At 45.8% G+C, this 21,912-nt stretch overlaps 1 protein-coding gene across 4 annotated transcripts in view; it reads right to left on the minus strand.

Moving 5' to 3' along the window:
- The window catches only part of cadm3 (cell adhesion molecule 3), a 134,843-nt gene that overhangs the window by 5,098 nt on the left and 107,833 nt on the right, over nucleotides 1-21,912 (minus strand). For all 4 annotated transcript variants that reach the window (XM_089007878.1, XM_089007874.1, XM_089007875.1 and 1 more), the window contains exons 6-8: nucleotides 7,734-7,904; nucleotides 6,605-6,695; nucleotides 78-250 (exon numbers count right to left, since the gene is read on the minus strand). In XM_089007878.1, the coding sequence (XP_088864004.1) occupies nucleotides 78-250; nucleotides 6,605-6,695; nucleotides 7,734-7,904 (435 nt within the window). The remainder of the gene's footprint in view (nucleotides 1-77; nucleotides 251-6,604; nucleotides 6,696-7,733; nucleotides 7,905-21,912) is intronic.

The raw sequence follows: 21,912 nt of genomic DNA on the forward strand, positions 1-21,912 counted from the left end.
TCTACTACCAACTTCCCTTCCATTCCAACCCTCAAATAAAATCCCCAACTTGACATTGAAACTTCCCGAAACCTCACCTTGCACCAACAGCACATACTCGCCAACGCTGCTCCCGATGCCGTTGTCGGCGAAGCACAGGTAGACGCCGTTGTCCGACTTGTTGAGCGCTTCGAAGCGCAGAAAGTTACCTTTGCCTTTGGTCAGGGGTGGGAGCTCTCCATCTTTCTTTGCCCAAGTGTAGGACGACGGCCTAGAAAGCATCAAGAAGAAGAAAAGTTTACAAAAAAACTAAATCAAAAGCACACAGACGACAAGACGATGAAACGACAGGACAGCCGTTAAATGAGAGTATGAAAGGCAGAATGAAGAAGTGTTTCGGACGAAGGATTGACATTTTCCAATGCTAGCGAAAAAAAACAAAAATCCACCGGGCGATGAGAGCGATAACGGCAAATGATTCTTGATAAAAGAATCAATTATGGAAATGAAACGCTGCTTCAGGCACTCTGGTGGTAATTACAATGACGGCCGGCTGGGACGCCTGGAACTATCGGGGCGACCCTCCCTCTTCCCGTTTACGCTTTTTTTAGACCTGTAAGCTATAAAATCGAAGAAGACGGCAAAATTCAATCATCACCTTCTTTGGCCCCCCACAACCACGAAACCCAACAACGCCACATTTCCTCCCAGCCTGCGTTAATCGATACCGAAACAACGACACCTTTCTGACACCCTTTGGATCCTATTTTTTTTCCATTCCAAGTCTCCAGCTGGCACCGGAGACTCCGGAGAGACTAATTCTGTCCGTGGAATGGGGCGACGGCCTCTGCGATGTCTGCTGGAGACGGACGGAGGAGATTGAAGGAGATGCTGCGGTAATCAAGACACCTTTACTGAGGTACAGGATTTGGCGTGTAAATTGGGATTCCACAACATGTCACCTTGGTGGGAGCAGAAGCAATATTTAAGTCTCCTTTCCTTCCTTCGTTCCTTACTTCTTTACTCCCTTACCTACGTACCTCCTTATTCCCTTCTGACTATTTTTTTTCTCCTTCACGAACAAAATACTTGCTCCACGAGCTACCTACTGACCTATTTAACCCTTTCATGCATAAATAAGAAGGAGTTACGTCTGGATTTTTTTTCTCAAGTCTTATTAGTCTTTGGTCATCCATCCATCCACCCAACTCAAACCCATCCGTCCATCCATCCAACCCAACCCACCCACCCAATCATCCATCCAACCATCCATCCATCCACCCGACCCACCCATCCACCAACCCAACCATCCATCCAACATCCATCCATTCATCAACCCATGCATCCATTTACCCACACATCCATTAATCCATCCATCCAATCACCCAACAACCATCCAATCATCCAACAACCATCCATTCATCCACCCACCAATCCATCCGTCCATCCACCAAAAAAAACAACTATCCATCTATCCAATCATCCAACATCCATCCATCCACTAACTATCCAACTACCCACCAACCTATCCATCCATCCACCCAAACCCACCCAACTACCTTTTACACCCAACCCGACCCGCCTGTCAATCCATCCATCCACCCTTCCCTTCATCCATCCATCCACCAATCCACCATCCTTAGATGTTTTTGGAATGTAACATGCAACAGGAGTACCCGGGGCAAAGCCATGCAGGCCCCCGCAGAGAACATGCAAATACCACACAGGGAGGCTGAAGATGGAATTGAACCCAGTGACTCTGCACTGCGAGGTTGACACACTAACTCAGGGGTGTCAAAGTCATTTTTTGCCGCGGGCCACATTGTAGTTATGGTTTCCTCTCGAGGGCCGTTATGAATTTGGGGAACCCATTAGAATGTTTAAATCCCTTCAAATATTACATATAGAGCACACAGCAAATTAATGAATAACTCGTTTTCAAATCTGAAGTCAAGAATAATGACTTTTATTGTGGTTGACATTCAAAAATATGAAATTTTGGCAGAGATTTTAGCAATCATCATGGAATTTAACACGTTTGATTTGCTTTCGCGGGCCGAAAAAAAATGATGTGGCGGGCCGGATTTGGCCCGCTGGCCTTGACTTTGACACCTGTGCACTAACTAATGGACCACAGGGCTGCCCTTTTTTCCCATTAATCTGCATAAACACCCCTTTTCCATAGCTGCATTGGTTGAAGCCTAACACCTCTCCACCTGATGATTGTAGAAGGAGTAGAAATCTGTAACCTGATCTCAACTTAATTTAAAAGAGCCATTTTTGATTGACACGTCCCAGCGCCACATCGCCTTTTTGCAGATTTACCAGAATTAAAAGTGCTAGGGCGGAAAAAAAGTGCATTTACTGTACTTCTGTTGTGATTTTAGCGCCGCCTGCCCCCCATTTCTCTTACCGTGCAAAAATCATTCGTTTAAAGATCTTGACCTGTATTGCTGATTTTTTTTCTTCCAGAGCAGCAGCACCGGTAACATCCTAGCAATTAGCTGGCCGCTCCCGGGACCGTAAAACGCACTTTGACTTGAGCGTAATGTTTCATAACAGCCACTTACAGACACTAAATGCCGACTTAATTGTTTGCTTAATTGCAGACGATCTGTCACTGCGAGGGGGAATAGCAGTGGATGGAGGATTGAGGGAGGGGGGTGTATTTCGCACAACAACAACCCATCACCTTTTATGGCCAGCAGGAGACCCTCTTTGGTTTTTCTTCTCTGGGATTATTAACTTTATGCCACTGTTAATTATTTTTTTATGATGTCATACACCTATTATTTAGTTTTGTTTTTACCTCTGCCAGCGATGTTTGCATACAGAACTGCAGTACCTGAATAACTACATACATACAAATATACTGTAGATATATAGCTGAGGATTTTAGTAGATATGTTTAGTCGATCTACCTAGTAATCGACTTACCTTCCTCTAAATAATTACCGTATTTTCCGGTGTATAAGGTGCACCGGAGTATATGGCACAGTGGTACAGTGAGACCTCAATATACAAACTTAATTGGTTCCCAGACAGAGTGTAAGGCGAAAAGTGTGTATCTAAAAAAAAATTCCCATAGGAAACCACTAAAATGGGAATAATCTGTTCCTGGGTTTCCATAAAATATACTTTTCAACTAAATAAGCCTTAAAACTACACACAACATACCTTATTCTATGTATAATAAATGTGCTATCATATTGTAATGAAAGAAATACACTGCATTGTATCATAAAGTCACTTTATTTACATTTGTTATGGTCATTGATGGCTTGATGGAATGGCGTTGGAGATCAAAGATCAAAGGGAATTGCTGTTTGGAAAGAGGCACATTACATGAGGACTGTAATTAAAGAAATAAACTGTGCTGTAAAATAACGTTTTATTTACCTTTTTGATGGTCGTTGATGGCTTATGGAAGGAGAGTGACCTTCCATAAGGACTGTTGGTAACTTAACCTCTGGTGCGGCTTCTCTTCTTTTTTCCTTGCAGACTCCTCATCATTTTTGCTGATTAAAAACCTCTAAATTGACACCTGTTGCTTTCTGACTTGTAAGGTCTTACGAAGCGCAGGCATAACATTATTGTTCATCATGTTGATGATTGTCATAGCCACAGTATTTTCAGAATGGAAGTTCGGTAAAAGCCTGCACATCATTCCACTTTGCCAACATTGCCTTTATGAGCTCACTTGATGCTGCAGCCATCTCCTTCTCAGATGTTCTCGAACCATCCGTTACTGGCTTTAAAATCCTCAATAAGCGCCGAACTTCCAGGTTGGCGCATGGGGATACCGGCGTGAATTAGCTGTGCTTTCTCGCATAAAATAGCTTTACTCACGCTGTCGCCATATAGATACTTTTTGTTAATCCAAATTAACAGAAGTTTTTCAACTTCTTTGATTGCCCGAGACCGAGCACGGAAACACCTTTTGCAACAGACGCACCTTTGATGGCTTTTCTGTTCTGGAGAATGGGAGCACTGGTTGACTTAGCATAGCCGTGCTCGGCCACTAAATAACACAAACGCACACCTCGTTCATGTTTTTCAATTATCTCCTTCTTCTCAGCGACGGTGATTTTATTTTGTGTCTTCTTGGGCTGAACACGAGCCTGTGGTGTTTTTTTTCGGTCTCATCATAGTAAAATTATCAGCAAAAAGCTCCAAGTAGGCGATCGACGTGTGCTTTCAATGATGTTGGGGGTGTGGAAAGTAGCGCCGGCTGTAGCGCTGTTCGGTTGTGTGCTTCCGCCGGAGATCACTCCGCCAGATCCGAAGGTCGTGTGCTTGATGGACCAGCCGTGGTGGGTGTGTATTATGAAAATAGTGCTTATTAAAAGGTTTAATTTTAATAAATTTGACGTTCGTAAGATGAAAAGTTCATAATATAAAGTGTTCGTAAGTTGAGGTCTCACTGTATTTTCAAACTTGTTCCATATACTGTATAAGGCGCACCGGAATATCAGGCGCATCAATGAATGAAAAAGGTTTGCCAAATATAATGTATAAATACTGTCTATATAAAAGTTTTCCAAATATGAGGCACACCACATTATAAGGCGCTCCAGTACAGGTTATTACGCACTACGTCTCCCACAGGAGAGGGAGAAATGGAGTTGGTGGCAGCTGACAGAAGTTGCGAGACCTGTTGTGGCTCAATATTGATTCATACATGTATATAAATCGCACCTGCGTATAAAGCGCAGGGGCATCTTTTGAAAAAAATCAAGCCTTTTGGGTGCACCTTATACACCGGAAAATGTGGTACCTATTGACCGTCTGACCTACCTACCTGTATACTACAATACCAACGAAGCATCTTACCTACAGCACGTATTTCAATTATTGACCTAAATAAATACGTCCCAACAGACCGGTCAATTGTCTTTCCATCCATCCGGCCATTTTCTGATCCGCTTTATCCTCACAGGCGAAGGGGTCGCTGGAGCCTATTCCAGCTGTCTCATTCTGTCTCACAACCACATCAAGGAACTATTAAGAGTGTTCAATCAGCCTGCTGTGCATGTTTTTGGAATGTGGGAGTCAACCGGAGTACACAGAGAAAAGACACACAGGCCCAGGAAGAACATGCAAATTACTACACCGCAAGGCCAGAGACAGGAGGATCGATAAATTAAATGTGGGGCGGTAGACCTGGAACTCACGATGGAGGTAGGTTTGGATTCGAACAAGCAAATTCCATACAAGAAGGGCGGAGCCTTTTCTATCGATCAAGTGAGCAGACACCTAGCCTTAACTGACTTGCTGGCTCAATGACCATGATTCCTACCAGCCTACACAACAACCTTGCTAACTACTGACCAACTAATCAACTTTGCTTCAGATTTAGCTACCCACCAATCAATCAACAAATACTATTAACCTACTCGTCAAGAAGCTAACGAACCTTCTTACCAACCTAGCCTACCTTAAAAACAACTTCCTTAACCACATACTGACCCTTAAGTCAGCCAAGTTACCCAAGGAAAGAAAACTAAATGCTAGTTTGAATCTCATTTCTCATACCAAGTATCTTGGGTAAATCTACTTACAAAGTATGTATTTCAGGACCCTCCCCTCCTCCCCCACCATCTCCCCAGTTACTATCTGATCCACCTGTCAATCAAACAGACAGGAGGACGTCTATGAGTATGTGCTATGATGGAAAAGGTACGAGTGGAGATCATTACGGGGGAAGGACGTAAGGGGGAGGTGGTAGACGGTATGACAAGATGGAACAGGCGCAAATAGGCGGCAGGTGAAGCGGTCGGGAGGGGAGGTACGGGAAAGAGGGGATCGATGAATGCGGGTGGCGAGAAGCTTCATCTATAATTCAGAAAGGCCACAAGGAAAGAGAGAATGGATTTGACTCAATGTGTGTGTGTGCATGTGTGTTTTTTGGAGTTTGTCATACATTGTGTTGATGTCGCATATATGTGTCCACAGGCAGCCTATTCATATTTCTTTTTGGGACGAGGGGGCTAATGACATATGAGGGAATACATTTAACCCATGGCTCAGTGGCATACTGTTTAGGTATTTTGATCCTATTTCTGACTGAATACAGACCACAAAAGACAAATAACACGTGAGTTTGCGGGAGTTTATAAATGTATATAAACAAAGGTGCTGGAGCCAATTCCCACAATGACGTCGCAGCACCAAATCCCACATCTCAAACCGAAATAATCCCACTTTTGATATAAATACCCATGAATAGGAATGGTCCGTATTTTACTGCCGAAATCCAATATCGCATGATGGCTTTTCATATTGGGAATTAATAACAATCAATCAAATTGGGATAATTTATTTAAACAGATGAATGGAATTAATCAAATCAAATGTGTATTTTTTTTTAAGCGGCTGGTAAAATGAAACCGTTTCTTTGTTTTAGGGCTGTGACTCAACCTCAGTCTGGGAGGTGGAAATGGAAGATGAGCATGTTGTGTCTAGACGGGTGTTTTAATCATTTACGATTTGCGTGTGTGTGTGTTAGTGTGTGTTAGCGTGTGTTAGTGCGCGCGCGTTTGCGCGTGTGTGTGTGTGTGTGTGTGTGTGTGTGCGCGTGTGTGTCTGTGTGTGCGTGTATGCGTATGTGCGCGTGTTGTCTTACTCAGGGTTGCTATTGCCCAAACATTCGAGGTGAAACTTCTCCCCCTCGCGAGGCAGATCACTCTCGGGAACTATCAGAACGTTTGGGGAATCTGTAAAGGAAAACACACGCACACACACGCATGCGCACACACACAGTTATGTAACCCAGGACTGAAATCATGAGAGGCATGCGCTCAACTGAGGAACTCTCGTTCCACCATATGACCATCGACTCGCATCTGCCAGCCGCCTCCCACGATGACATAACACCCCACCCCCCGCACAAAGAAAAGAAAGGAAAAACAATACCGGGGTGTACCAGGAGATGGCAGTGCTTCTGCCTGAATGCAACAGGCCGGACTTCATTCACTATTTCTTCGAGCACGCACTCACGCACTGACGCACTCACTCACTCACTCACTCACTCACTCACTCACTCACTCACTCACTCACTCACTCACTCACTCACTCACTCACTCACTCACTTTTTGCTCATTCAATCACTTTTGCTCGCTCGCTCACGTCAATGTATTTTTCTGTACTGTTTGCCTGAAAACCTTGATGGTGCACCCAAAAGCCGCCAGCAGAGGGCGTCCAAGCACCATGGAAGGAATTTATCAGCCTGTGGAAACGGGCTGATTCATTCCTCACGGGAGCTAGTCACCATTTTTGGGTGTGACATTCCCCCCGCCCGTTTGCCTCAAAATGACACGGAGAAAATTCTTTAATCGATTGCAAACTTTTATGCTTTCCTCTTCAGAACTATTTGAATCATATTCATAACTGGATGTGTAACAAGAAAGCATATTATCCGAATCTGAAGCCATTGTTTTGATTTTTCAGCAATGCAAGACGTCTAGGCATGACATCACGAACTGGGAACGGGACTTTCTGAAAATGCCCAATTCACAGCTCAATTTTTTGCAGATTTTGGACACTTTAAGTCATTTTTATTGGTGTTTTGCATTTGAATAAAAATATCATACTGCATGTTTTGGGTATTTTAGATGCTATAAAACGTTTTTCTGACGTCAGTTAAGAAACAAAAAAGTGACGGCGGTTGTCCTTTAAGTAACTGTAACAGTACCTCTACTGAAGTACAAAAGTGAGGGGTTCTGTGAACACCTCTACCCTATCATGTGACTTACATAAGACTTGAAGTGCCTGCTCGCTCCTTTTGTCCCCCGGGGCGAGCGACTGGTGGTCCACGGCGCAGGTCACCACCTGGTTATTGTCGGCACGGCTCACCTCAAGAGTTAGCTCGCTGCTCACGTTGTACGTGGGCTCGTCTGGAACCGACTCCACCACGTCCGGCCGGCCTGCAATGGGAAAAATAAGAACAAGAAAACCTTTATTTGTCTCTCAATTGAGAAACTCCCAATTTAAAGGTATGGAAGGAAGAAAGAAGGGGAACAACAAGTATGGGAGCTGCTATAAAGGCAATGAAGGGGAGACCAATGAACAACAACGAGCATGGTATGATAATACAATACATACAATACAATACAATACAATACATATTGATTTATATAGCGCTTTAACAACAGCGGAAGCTGTATCAAAGAATGTAACATGGATAACTGTCTTATATAGCAAATAAAGCAGTCACAAATATGGTAGAAAGCACCAGGGAGTAAAACTCGATCAGGTCTGAATCATGCTAAATGAATTCAAAAAGAGTACAAGTGAGTTTTGAGACTGGTTTTCAAGGTGTGCAGCGAGGGGGCTTGCCGAATGTTCAGTGACAGATCATTCCAGAGAGTGGGACCAGCAACGGAAAAGTCTTGATCCCCTCTGAGCCTCCGTTCAGTTTTTGGCACATTTAATAATGTTTAGTCAGCAGACCTGAGGCGTCGAGAAGGTGTGTAGAGGTGGATGAGCTCGAAGAGGTAAGGATGAGCAAGGCCATTTAAAGATTTAAAAACGAATAATAAGATCTTGAAAAGAACTCTAAAATGTATAAGGAGCCAGGGAAGGGATGCCAGAGTAGGAGTTATGTGCTCCCTATTATGAGTACCAGTCAAGAGGCGAGCAGCAGCAAATATAGCCCCTAAAGCTAGTTTTGCCTTAGCAACGTGAAAGCTGGTAGGCAATACAATACATCCTTATTAATATAGCACTTTCAACAACAGCTGCAGCTGTTAAAAAAATCAATTTACGGAAGTTTGATATGATTAGATGGATTTAAAAAAAGGTTTCAAGAACATATGGTGTAAAAGTCATAGAGTGTGGGTCATTAATGTCTAAGTGGACATTTTAGCCTCATTTGGCCAATTTGCAGCGGTTCTTCAGAGACCAACTCGTCCGAGAGATATTGTCCAATTGACAGCAATTTGGAACTGAAAATACTCTACGAGATCTGACTTGAGTTTGCACGGTTGCATGGCAGTGAAGTTTGATGACTCATCATAAAACAAATAACATTTTTTGGGGGAAATCTTGTTTCACTTTGAACATGAAATTTGGTCAACACATATGATCGGATACATACACACACACAAAACAAAACGTCCAAAGTATTCATACCTGAAAACGCACAAACATTTGCCATTTTGAGAGTCTTAAGCAGTCAGTTTCAGAGTCCGTTCAAGTGGTTCTTCAAAGACGGACAGATTTTGTCACTAGTTCAACCAAAATGGCACTACAGTCAAACCTCGATTTTCGAACATCTCAGTTTCTTTACCAAACATTTAGAGTTTTTATAAACCTCGGATTCTCGACTAAAATGAGTGCACCTGAATGCACCATTCGACTCCCCTCTACTTCTTTATCCGTCACATCCTCATGTCGCATCTCATTGTGACCGAAACACTATCCTCGTGTAGTGTTCCATTAGGAGCAGGTGTGTTCGTATTGTTCATTCACGATAAAAAAAAAAAAGCAGACATTGATTATTATGGGCAGTTTTCAACCAAATCGGTTTTCGAAAAGGTTTCTGGAAAAGATTATGGTCGAAAACCGAGGTTTGACTGAACATAGAATTTAAGTTTTTGTTGCGTGCATGAGGAGAAAGGCAGACAAGTTGGATCACTTGCAACACAAAACATTAGCACGAGTTCATAAAAAAAACAGCATTACCAAGCGACATAAAATTCTGTTTAGCAAGAGTAGAAAGACAAAACAAGTCTGCAGAAGCTAAATCTAAAAAGCTGCCATTTTACTCGAAAGCACACATCGATAGTTTTTTTTTTGTAAAACTCAGCACTACCATTTTTGTTCCGAACACCCTTTGCAGGGTCATTTTCCCCATTTTCAAAGAATCCTTCAAAGACAAAAATGTCCTCAAAAATGTGTTATACTGTACGCACAGTGATGTGAGATTGTCAAGAGGTTGATTTTGTTTGAGTTTTTTATGGTTGTGTCCTTTCATTCCAGAGGAGCACGGATGGAAATTTGATGGCTTGCCATTCATCAAAAAACTCTTGTAAGAGGAGATAGGTGCACTTTCAAAGCATGTTATGATTCTAAAAGGCTATTTTATTCACATGCCAGACCTTTTTCCCCTCCCCTGGAAATTTCACCCCCCTACCCCACCCTCTTTATAAAATATTGCTTTGTTCACGCAACATATTTTCACGGCCATATTTTTTCCCCCTGCCTTCCTTTTTTGCTGACTAATGCGGCAAAGCAATAAGGGGGTAAATGGTACAAAACAAAAATACATATTTTAGGGAGATGGGATTGTAAAAACTGCAGGTGTGTGCCGCGCTGACAAACAATTAACGCTGTGACTACATGTAGGACTATATGTCGAGATGTAGTGGACTTCGCTTCCAATTAAACTCCTGATGTCACATCGCATTGATTGGAAATGTTTTGTTCATTAGCGATTACTTCATTGATTGTAGGGATAGGCCCAACAAGTCCAGGTGAAATAATTAGCAAGGGCAGTGTTTTATCTCGGGGTGAAGCAGGTTCAAGATGGCAAACAAGTAGCTAGGATGGAGTATTATTGAAAATCAAGGGTGCTCGATGTGGAAATCACTGAAAATTTGGTGACAATAATACACACGACATATTCAGCGAACTGTTCCTATTTTCAGGGAAGCGAGCCCTACACAAATTGCCAAAAATAATTTTATATCATAATTATCCGTATGAGCTCATTCACTGCCAGGAGAGTTCACATCTGTTTTATCGTAATTACCAGTAGCTTTGACATAAGCTTTGAGGCCAATATGTTTAGCTTTTGAGATACTTTGAGCCGTAAAACAAAACAGACTGTGAAAGGGCATTTGATGGCAAAATTTTACCAATTACCTAAAATTATTCAATTTTCAAAAAATATATAATGGCACAAATGCAATAATAATACAGTGCTTCATATATGGATCAATATTGAGATTTATTGGACAGTATTTTAAATGTTCGGTAAAGCATTTCGTTACAGCGGCAATGATTTTGAAAGCTCTCTATATATAATGCTTTATTGTCAAATATGCTAAATATTTAAAATAGGCCATTCATTGGAGGTGTGCCCTTTATTGAAGTGTCTTATAGTGCGAGAAAAAAAAACATACACATAGAGTGCAAGTTGCCATAATTTATTTTATTGCTAGAGTGTTGCCGTTGCTCTCCCGCATCATTGATGTGATGAGCTGAGATTTACCCGGCAATCTTCTCTCCTCAACCAAAACTCAAAATCATGCAATGTTGTCATCTACAGGAACGTGTTACTCATTACAGCGGTTTACGAAGCTGAGTTTCACAGATAGCCGAAATACTGTAAGTAATGATACCCGTCAAAACAAAATGCCATTACCTTGACCGCAACGACCTCAGCCACTTTGATGATCATTTCAATAGTGCCACTATGCTCATGTTTATTTTGTTTACGTTCCTTGGCAGCATTTGTGAAAAAATAATTTGGGAGGCGCGGGGGAAGGGTGTGACGACTGATGACTGAACAGGGACAATCTTATGATTTTCTGCTGTTTTGTTTAATGACTCTGCTAATCTAAATAGCCGTTTTGTTTAATGACTCTGCTAATCTAAATAGCCTTATGTCTTCCCTGATCATGATATCTTACAAATTCTGCCATAGTATGTAAGCTTATGAGAACAAGTGAAATTACTGTTAAAGTGATAAAGTGATATAAATACTCACATCTATTTTTGCAGAGGAAACATCAAGAATGCAACTGTAATTGCTTACTCTGGTCCTCGAAACCGCTACAGTATTTGAGTCCAAGGCAGCTATGCATTGGTATTTTTTGATGGGATGCATTTTACCCATTTGGGCCTGGTATTCGTGTACTTTCAAAAGAGGAGCAAACTAAACATCTTCCTCAAAACTATCTTTAACCTGATGCCTTCATTTGTCCATCCATATGGTGAAATTAAATTCAGCAAAGTCAACAAAACATTTCCTCAGGTCCATATAAAGGATGCTACAAAAACACATTTTATAAACACACACGCGCGCACACACACTTTGAAATCAGGACTAATGACGACTTCATATACAATAAAAAGGTGCATGAATACCCACCTAGGGGTACACATGAATAAAAATGCCACATGGTCTCATATATTTGCACAATTTTGTCCATCCATCCATTTTCCGATTTGCTTTATCCTCACTCACATAGAATTGCGGGGGAGGGTGTGTGTGTCTGTGTGTGCTGGAGCCAGAGACAACCATCCATGCCCACACTCATACATAAGGACAATTTAAGAGCCTGCCATGCATTACTTTGGAATATGTGTGGAAATCCGAGTACCCGAAGAAAAGTCACGCAGGCACAGGGAAAATATGCATACTAAACACAGGGACGCCAGAGCCGGAATCGAACCCATGACCTTTGAACTTTAAGGTAGATGCTCCACCACTAGATTACCAAATTGCCCACATTTGTGTTTGTTTAGTTAGTTAAAAATTCAGATTTTCCTCGTTAACTCATTCACGGCCAGACATGTGCAAAAATGTGACCACTCCAGTGCCAGGATTTTTGTCATTGTCACTTGAATTCCAAGACCCACAAAATATTAAGTTTTAGGACTACATCAACATTCAATGCAGCGTAAGAAACCTTAGTCTATCTTCTTTCATCATAAATGAACGAGTTAATTCCTAAGTTATATGGGTCTGGAGTTATAAGAGCTTGAAAAGAGGGCGGCTGTCCAAAATACAGTGAAATCTTGGCTTATAAACTTAATTGGTTCCCAGACAGTGTGTAAGGTGAAAAGTGTGTATCCCAAAAATTAATTTCCCATAGGAAACCGTTAAAATGAGAATAATCCGTTCCCAGGTCCCCATGAAACATAATTTTCTACTTTCAAATTTTCCAAGCCTTAAAACTACACAAAATATACCTTATTGTATGTATAATAAATGTGCTATGGTATTATAATTAAACAAATAAACTGTACTATATAATAAAGTCATTTTATTTACCTTTGTGATGGTCGTTGGCTTGATGGAATGGAGTGCCAGGTTTCATCAGCATTAAACACTTGATGAGGAACGTAGCCTTCTTTCACCGTCTTGAGGAATGATACCTTGTAGGTGCTTTCTCTGCGATAATTTTACCTCGTTCCTCATCAATTGTGTTCTATTTAGCTGGGTTGATAGCTTTTTGCATCAAGTGTACAGATGACTTGTGCGGGTCGTTTGTGGAGCCTGATTGATGGGCTATTTTAACCTTGCAGTCTACACCCTGCTTTTGAACTATCAAAGTTGAAACGAGTCCAAGTTTCAAAGTTTTCTATCCATTTTCTCACCATTTTATTTTTGCTTTTTTCACTTTTGTTTTTTTGTTTTAAGCTGTCATCTCGCTTTCGTGTGTGTGTGTGTTTTTTCACTCTCTCTCTGGCGTCTGCCTGTCTTTTTAATGTTTAACCCCCCCCCCCCCCTTCACTGCTGCGTTCTTGACCAATCACGTGGCTTTAACCGAAGACGCCATTTTGTTTTTTGGAGAACGGCCTCACTCTCTCTCTGTCTGTAACCCCCACCCCCTCACTGCTGCGTTATTGACCAATCACGTTGTCACATCTCGTCGCCGTCCTGGCCGTGCCCCGCCCCTCCTGTTACCTCCTCCGCTGCTCCCTGGAGACGGCCCCTCCCATCATCAAGCACCTGGGTTCCCACAGCTGATTGTCATTCCCTTGATTGTGCCTTCTGACTATATCTACAGATCGCGCAATACAGTCTCCGTCGGAGTATTCTGAAAGCCACCATTGCTACTTCCATGCCGTCAGGTCTGCCGTCACCGATCTCTCACTTACCTCTCCCTGCTGTTATTTTTGCATGCGTGCCTCAGTAAAGACTTTTTGTTCACGAGTATCTGTCTCGCCGTGTATTTTGGATCCAACCTCCCCGCTTTCCTTTCGTCACTCGAGCCCTGCCCTCAAGCCTCGAGTGCTGTGACATAATACTCTGACCACCTATGGATCCCGCCGGCGAAGACAGATTCCTCGCCGCCCTGACCGTGCAAGCGGAGCGTTCGAGCCAGCTGGCCCGAGCCATCGCGGAAGTCAGCCAAATTACCACCATGCTGGCTCAACGCTTCGAGGCGGCTGAGGCACGCATTTCCGCCCTCACGGCCAAGTCTTCCCCGCCCGTGAGTAGGCACGCTCTTCAACTCCCGCTCCCCTCACGCTACGCAGGCGAAACCGGGCGCTGCGCTCAGTTTTTAATGCAGTGCACGCTCGTGTTTGAGCAACATCCATACGCCTGCGTTAGCGATGAGGCGAAGGTAGCCTTCATCACCAGCCTGCTCACTGGAGAAGCTGAGGCGTGGGTGCTGGCCATCCGAGAGTCCCGACCGGAGCTGCGCACCTCGTACCCGGACTTCGTCGCCGAGTTACGCCGGGTTTTCCATCATCCGGTGACGGAGTCCGAAGCTGAGGGGAGACTACTGGACTGCATCCAAGGGGCCCGTTCAGCCGCGGAATACTCCGTCGACTTCCGCATCCGGGCCGCTGGCAGCGGCTACGGCGACCGAGCGTCGAGGGTGGTGTTTCATCGCGGATTGAACACCGATCTCAAAGACGAGTTGGCTACCCGCGACGCTGGCACCACCTTCGACGACCTGGTCGCCATAGTCATCGGCCTGGATCACCGCCTTCGGGAGCGACAGAGGGAGCACGCGGCCGACGGCCCCGAAGCCGGTCCAGATCTACCACACCCGGCAGAGAGCGCGTGCGGCGCCTGGAGGAATCCCCCGAACCCATGATCATAGGGGGAGGGAACGACCGCACTATCCCCGGGGCTCGTCGCACCCAAGGCCCCCAGCCAAAGACCTCAGGTTCACGCAAGTCCCCGTCGAAACGGCGACCACAGCGACCTCTGGAGGTCAAAGCCACGACCCCCGTTACGCGGTTGGAGCTGGACAGCGAATTAATCGGCCCGTCCAGCTCCCAAACTGTGCGGGCCCTAGTGGACTCGGGGGCCGACGGGTGCATAATTGACCCCCAGCTGGCGGACTCGTTGGGCTGCCAGCTGATCGATCTCCACCCCCCGAAGGAGATCGGCGACCTGGACGGCAGACAGTTAGCCCGAGTCACCCACCTCACTGCCCCGCTAAAACTCCGGGTAGCGGGGAACCACGTCGAGCACCGCCAATTTTTAGTTATGCCCTCCGGGAATGCGCCGTTGGTATTGGGTCTCCCCTGGCTCAATACCCACGACCCATCCATCTCCTGGGAGGGTCCCACCATTCAGGGCTGGAGCCCCTACTGCTACGCCAACTGCCTGTGGTCGGCTACGGCAGGGCGAGACCCCTCCCGATTTGGCCCGCCCGAGGCCATCTGCCTCAAGGGCGTGCCACAATGCTACCATGACCTGCGCGAGGTGTTCAGCAAAGACAACGCCCAATCCCTGCCACCCCACCGACCATATGACTGTGCCATCGACTTGCAGCCAGGGGCTCCATTACCGGACTCCAGACTTTTTCACATTTCACAACCTGAACGGGAAGCCGTGAGCACTTATATAGACTCCTCCCTTGCGGCGGGACTCATCCGGCCGTCACGGTCTCCGTTGGGCGCAGGGTTCTTCTTTATTGACAAGAAGGACGGAACCCTGCGTCCGTGTGTCGACTACGGAGTCTGAACGACATCACCATCCGAAGCAAATACCCCCTCCCCCTCATGGACTCAGCCTTCACACCCCTTCAGTCAGCAACCATTTTTTCTAAATTAGACCTCCGCAGTGCGTACCACTTGGTCCGCATCCGGGAGGGGGATGAATGGAAAACTGCATTTAAAACACCGTTAGGACATTTTGAGTATCTGGTGATGCCGTTCGGACTCACGAATACGCCCGCCGTCTTCCAGAACTTGATCAATGATGTGCTCAGGGAATTCCTCAATGTTTTTGTTTTCGTTTATCTGGATGATATTCTTATTTTTTCTCGTTCTGCAGAGGAGCACCGGCAACACGTCCGACGGGTCCTGGCGCGGCTCCTGCAAAACCGGCTCTACGTGAAGGCAGAGAAGTGCGAGTTCCATGTCCGCTCTCTGTCCTTCCTAGGGTTCATCGTGGAGCAGGGGCAGCTCAGGGCCGACCCCACTAAGACTAAAGCGGTGGTGGAATGGCCGATCCCGAAGACGCACAAACAGCTCCAGCGGTTTTTGGGGTTTGCCAATTTCTACCGCCGCTTCATTCGCGGGTATAGACAGAAGGCACTCCCCCTCACTAACCTCACATCCTCCAAGATTCCCTTCAGGTGGACGCCCGACGCTGAGGGGGCATTCAACCGCCTCCGTCTTGCCTTCACCAACCCCCCTGTTCTGCGTCATCCCGACCCGGATCTCCCGTTCACGGTCGAGGTTGACGCATCCGAGTCCGGAGTAGGGGCCGTCCTGTCCCAGCGCTCTCCCATGGACCAGAAGCTACGCCCATGCGCCTTCTTCTCCCGCCGGCTCAGCCCCGCCGAGGCCAACTACGACGTCGGCAACCGGGAACTGCTGGCGGTCGTCCTGGCCCTTCAGGAATGGAGACACTGGCTTGAGGGAGCGAAACACCCCTTCACCGTCTACACGGACCATAAAAACCTGGCGGCCATCCGGTCGGCCAAGAGACTAAACTCTAGACCGGCCCGATGGTCACTCTTCCTCACCCGGTTTAACTTTTCTCTCACCTACTGCCCAGGGTCACAGAACACCAAGCCCGATGCCCTATCCCGCATCCATGAGCCGGCAGAAAGGGAGGAGACCACCACCAACATCCTGCCGACCCAACGCATCCTGGGTGCCCTGAGGTGGGAGGTTGAGAGAAAAGTTCAGCAAGCCCAGGGGACGACCCCCATCCCCAGGGGCTGTCCTAAGGATCGCCTGTTCGCCCCCCCCCCCCCTCTTCGCACGGAGGTGCTCGTCTGGGGGCACACCTCCAAGATAGCTTGTCACCCGGGGGTCAACAGGACGATCCAACTCATCGCCCAACGGTTCTGGTGGCCGGGGTTCCGGAGGGACATTACCCTCTTCATGAAGGCCTGCCCGACCTGTGCCTGTGGGAAAGCCTCCCATCAGCCCCTGGCAGGACTCCTCCAGCCGCTACCGGTACCGTCCAGACCCTGGTCCTACATCTCCGTCGACTTCGTGACAGGCCTCCCCCCCTCCCGTGGCAAGACGGTCATCCTCACCGTTGTGGACCGATTCTCCAAGTCGGCCCACTTCGTCCCGTTAACCAGGTTGCCGTCCGCCATCGAGACGGCTCAACTCCTGGTTAACCACGTCGTCCGTCTCCACGGGATTCCGACGGACATCGTGTCGGACCGGGGACCGCAGTTCGTGTCCAGGGTATGGAAACGTTTCTGTCGGTCCCTAGGGGCGTCGGCGAGCCTGTCGTCTGGATACCATCCCCAGACCAACGGACAGACGGAGAGGAAGAACCAGGACCTGGAGGCGGCCCTCCGGTGCGTGTGCCTCCACAACCCGGCGTCGTGGGCCGTGCACCTACCCTGGGTGGAGTACGCCCACAACTCCCTGGTCTCCGCAGCCACAGGTCGGTCCCCATTTATGTCCGCCTGTGGCTATCAGCCGCCTTTGTTTCCCACACAGGAGGGCCAGGTGGAGGTCTATTGAACATCACCTCAGACGGGCCCACCGAGTCTGGAAGGAGACCAGGGACGCCCTGACACACACCGCATCCCGGAACCAGCGGGTGGCGGACCGTCATCGGAGACAGGCACCCAACTACCAGGTCGGGCAGGAGGTGTGGCTGCCCACGAGGGACCTTCGGCTGGCAGGGTCTTCAGCCAAGCTGGGCCCACGCTTCACGGGTCCCTTCCCCATCGAGGCCATCCTCAGCCCGGTCTCGGTGAGGCTCGGGCTGCCACCCACCATGAGGATCCACCCCGTTTTCCACGTTTCCCTCCTCAAGCCAGTGGAAACCAGCTCCTTAGCCCCCACACCACCCTCCCACCACCCCCCGGATGTTGGCCGACGGACCGGTCTACACCGTGCGGGAGATACTGGACTGCAGCCGCATGGGCAGAGGAGTGCAGTACCTGGTCGACTGGGAGGGCTATGGACCGGAGGAACGACAGTGGGTCCCACGTGCCTGGATCCTCAACCCATCTCTCATCCGGGCATTCCATGCGGCTCACCCTTCCAAACCTGGTGGGCCGCCAAGAGGCGTCCGTTGAGGGAGGGGCACTGTCACATCTTGTCGCCGTCCTGGGCGCGCCCCGCCCTTCCTGTCACCTCCTCCGCTACTCCCTGGAGACGGCCCCTCCCATCATCAAGCACCTGGGTTCCCACAACTGATTGTCATTCCCTTGATTGTGCCTTCTGACTATATCTACCAATCGCGCAATACAGTCTCCGTCGGAGTATTCTGAAGGCCACCATTGCTACTTCCATGCCGTCAGGTCTGCCGTAACCGATCTCTCACTTACCTCTCCCTGCTGTTATTTTTGCATGCGTGCCTCAGTAAAGACTTTTTTTTCACGAGTATCTGTCTCGCCGTGTATTTTGGATCCAACCTCCCCGCTTTCCTTTCGTCACTCGAGCCCTGCCCTCAAGCCTCGAGTGCCGTGACACACGTGGCTTTAACCGAAGACTCCGTGTGTAGACCGAAAAACAGTTCGTATGCCAACGTAAACATTTCATAAATGTAACGTTTGTAAACCGCCAAGGGGTTCGTAAACTGAGGTACCACTGTATTAGTGGAGCCTGATTGATGGGAATTTTAATCTTGCAGTCTACACTCTGCCTTTGAGCTATGGAAGTTGAAACGAGTCCAAATGTCACTGTTATCTCTCCATTTTCTCACTCCCTCTCTGTCGCCTGCCTGTCTCTTTAATGTTTAAACCACCTCCCCTCACTGCTGTGTTCTTGACCAATTATGTGGCTTCAAACGAAGACTGGTGGCGGAGAATAGAGGACAAAAATGAGTCAGCTGCCATTTTCTTGTTAGGAGAACGAGCTCGTTTCATTGTGGCACTCCGTGTGCATCCCAAAAAATTGTTTGTATGCCAAGGTAAAATTTTCATAAATTTAACGTTCGTAAAACGAAAAGTTCGTAAGCCAAGGGGTTCGCAAACCAAGGTATTACTGTACAACGCAATACATACTTATTGGTTTAAATAGCACTTTAACAACAACTGAAGCTGGAACAAAGCGCGAACATGGAAAAAAGTGAAATGCTGCCCCTTGTGGAAAAGAAAAAAAAAACATTGCCAGAGGCCATGGCCCGCGCTTTATCGGTGCGTTTGGACCTTATTTTTACTCGCTATAATTACAAAGCCTGCTGTCATAAAGTAGATGAATAAACAGCCTTCCCACATGGGGTGAAAACTGCATCTCTGTCTTTGAAAGTTTGAAAAGATATTTGTTTCTAGATTCCAGAGTACATATCAGGTCGGTTGACGATGATCCGCAACATGAGGTCAACGGATTTTGTCGGTTGAAGACAAAAAACATTTAACCGCTCTGAGTCAAGATGTTTTTTTTTCTGTGGTTTGCGTCACGGAAAGAGGAAAGACACTTTTTTTTGACCCGATCATAGCTCATGGAAGTATTTTAACCCTGTCGCTCATTTTTTTTCTATTTTTTCTCTCTTTTTTAACCGCTTTAAAAACTGTGGCTATGCAGAAACCAAATTGACATTTTTTTGAAACCACACAGCTGAAATGAGACGACTTTGATCCGCCAAAGCGCATAAGAATGTGAGACATGAAAAAAAAACTAAAGAGAACCTTGTTGGTAAAATGTCTGTAGTATTACATTATTAACTCATTCACTATCAGACAGGTGCAAAAAGTGCCCACACAAGTGCCAAGGTTTTTTCACTCGAATTCCAGGACCTACAAAATATTGAGATTTAGGACTACATAAACATTCAATGCAGCGTAAGAATCTTTCATCAGAAAAAAATAGTTAATCCTTAAATTATATGGGTCTGGGGTTATATGAGCTTGAAATGAGGGTGGCTGTCCAAAATACAGTACAATGCAATACATACATATTGGTTTATATCGCTCTTTAACAATAGCTGAAGCTGGAACACAGTGCCAACATGGAAAAAAGAGAAATGCTGCCACCTTGTGGAAAAGGAAAAACATTGCCAGAGGCCATGGTCAGTGCTTTGTCGGCCCTCACATGAAAAAAAACAGAACAAATACGGAAATGGCACTGTATGTCATATTTTCAGTTCCCTAATAAATTCGGGAATGGCAATGAATGAGTTAAAGGGAATTACTACTTCATGTTGTTGTTGTTTTTTTGCATGTGTACTTTTCAATATTGTCATTTTGATGTGTCATGGAAATAGCCCAATCACGTCTGCCAATATGAGATATTCAGGGTGGCTTTTACTTTTGACCAAACATTTCTTTGGACTTTTCTTTTCCCTTTTAAATTTCTGTTAATTTGGTGTAGAATTTCACTGCAACATTTGCATTTGATCGATTTTGTGTTATTTTGGTTCTGTCAAATTTGTTTCTTTTTAGGGTTTTTTTTTCATGTATTTGAAAACATTTCTTCCATTGTGTTGCTCTGGGAAACTTTGTACATAATTTGATGAGAATGCATTACATTTAAATCAATTTGGAATATGCATGTGACCGAACATTTTTTTTTTGAAATCACACTCTTGAATAGGTAAAAATAGGTGGACAATGTCATTGTCGACCTATTTTCGCATCAAGCTTCTGACTATGCCTACCATGTGGACTTTTGAAAACAAATTTTAAGTATTTTTGGTTTATCATTAGCATAACAATTCCATTTTATAAATCAAGGTCAATATTATTACCTTATTTTCCGGTGTGTGATGCGCACCCAAAAGCCTTCATTTTCTTCAAAAGATGATCCTGCGCGTTATTCGCCGATGCGCCTTATATGTGACGTAATATTGAGCCACAACAGGTTTCGTAAATACTGTCAGCAGCCACGACTCAATTTTCTCCGTAAACAGCATCTACATTGCGCCTTATACTGTTGTGTGCCTTATATTTGGAAAACTCGTGTAAATTCATATATGATATTTAGAATACTTTTCTTTCATTCATTGAAGGTGCACCTTATATACCGGTGCGCCCTTTTCACCGGAAAATTGGATTGGATTGGATTTGCCTTTATTAGTCTCACAGTGGAGAAATTTACATTTCACAGCAGCAAAGTGATCAAAGGAATGAAAGTAGAAAAACAAAATATATGAGCTGCTGGAAAAGCAGCCACTCTCGCGGCGGCGTCTTGAAGTCAAAAAAAAAAAACAACTAAATATCAAATAATATGACAGCATAGAGACAATATGACAAAAGAAAGACACAGAGAGACATTCATTCTTCAGGACTTGCTGTACCCTCTTTGTGATGACATGAAGCAGTTCTAGATGAAAGAGGAGAGGATCAAAGCGTCTTTCCACCAGTGGATCAGGGACATCATGGTGGAACGTGCACGTCGACTACAAGCTAAACGTTGAAAGCAAACACGCAGCTGTAGCATCCATTGACGAAAAGAGATTGTCTCACATCTCCTGTCCCACATAAATCTGCTTCAATTCCAAGCCGCAACAGTTCCACATACGCATCGGCGCTCTGCGCTGACGCTCCTTTCTTCTTATCGCGGGTTCCTCAAGTCATGCATCCATCCAGCCGCAGACTGCCAACAGCACTGACCTTCCACTGGCCAAAGCGGGGCTGTGAAGATGCTGCCCATCACAGGCGCAAAAAAGCACAATGGCCCCTTTGGTGTCCAGCGATGGCAGTCGAATGGCTCCGACATTCCTCCCATTCAAAAACAGTACTGGCATATTCATGCTGCCGAAAAGGCGCAACCGCTCAGCACAGTCTCCTCCTTGATGAATGTCGTGGTCAAAAATGCTGAAAAACAATCTGTATCCGTTCCACACGATGCACAACAACACAAAGTGACAAA

Source organism: Hippocampus bargibanti, linkage group LG11, assembly GCF_051943395.1.
Source record: "Hippocampus bargibanti isolate YZ-2025 linkage group LG11, ASM5194339v1, whole genome shotgun sequence".
NCBI classification, from domain to species: Eukaryota; Metazoa; Chordata; class Actinopteri; order Syngnathiformes; family Syngnathidae; genus Hippocampus; species Hippocampus bargibanti.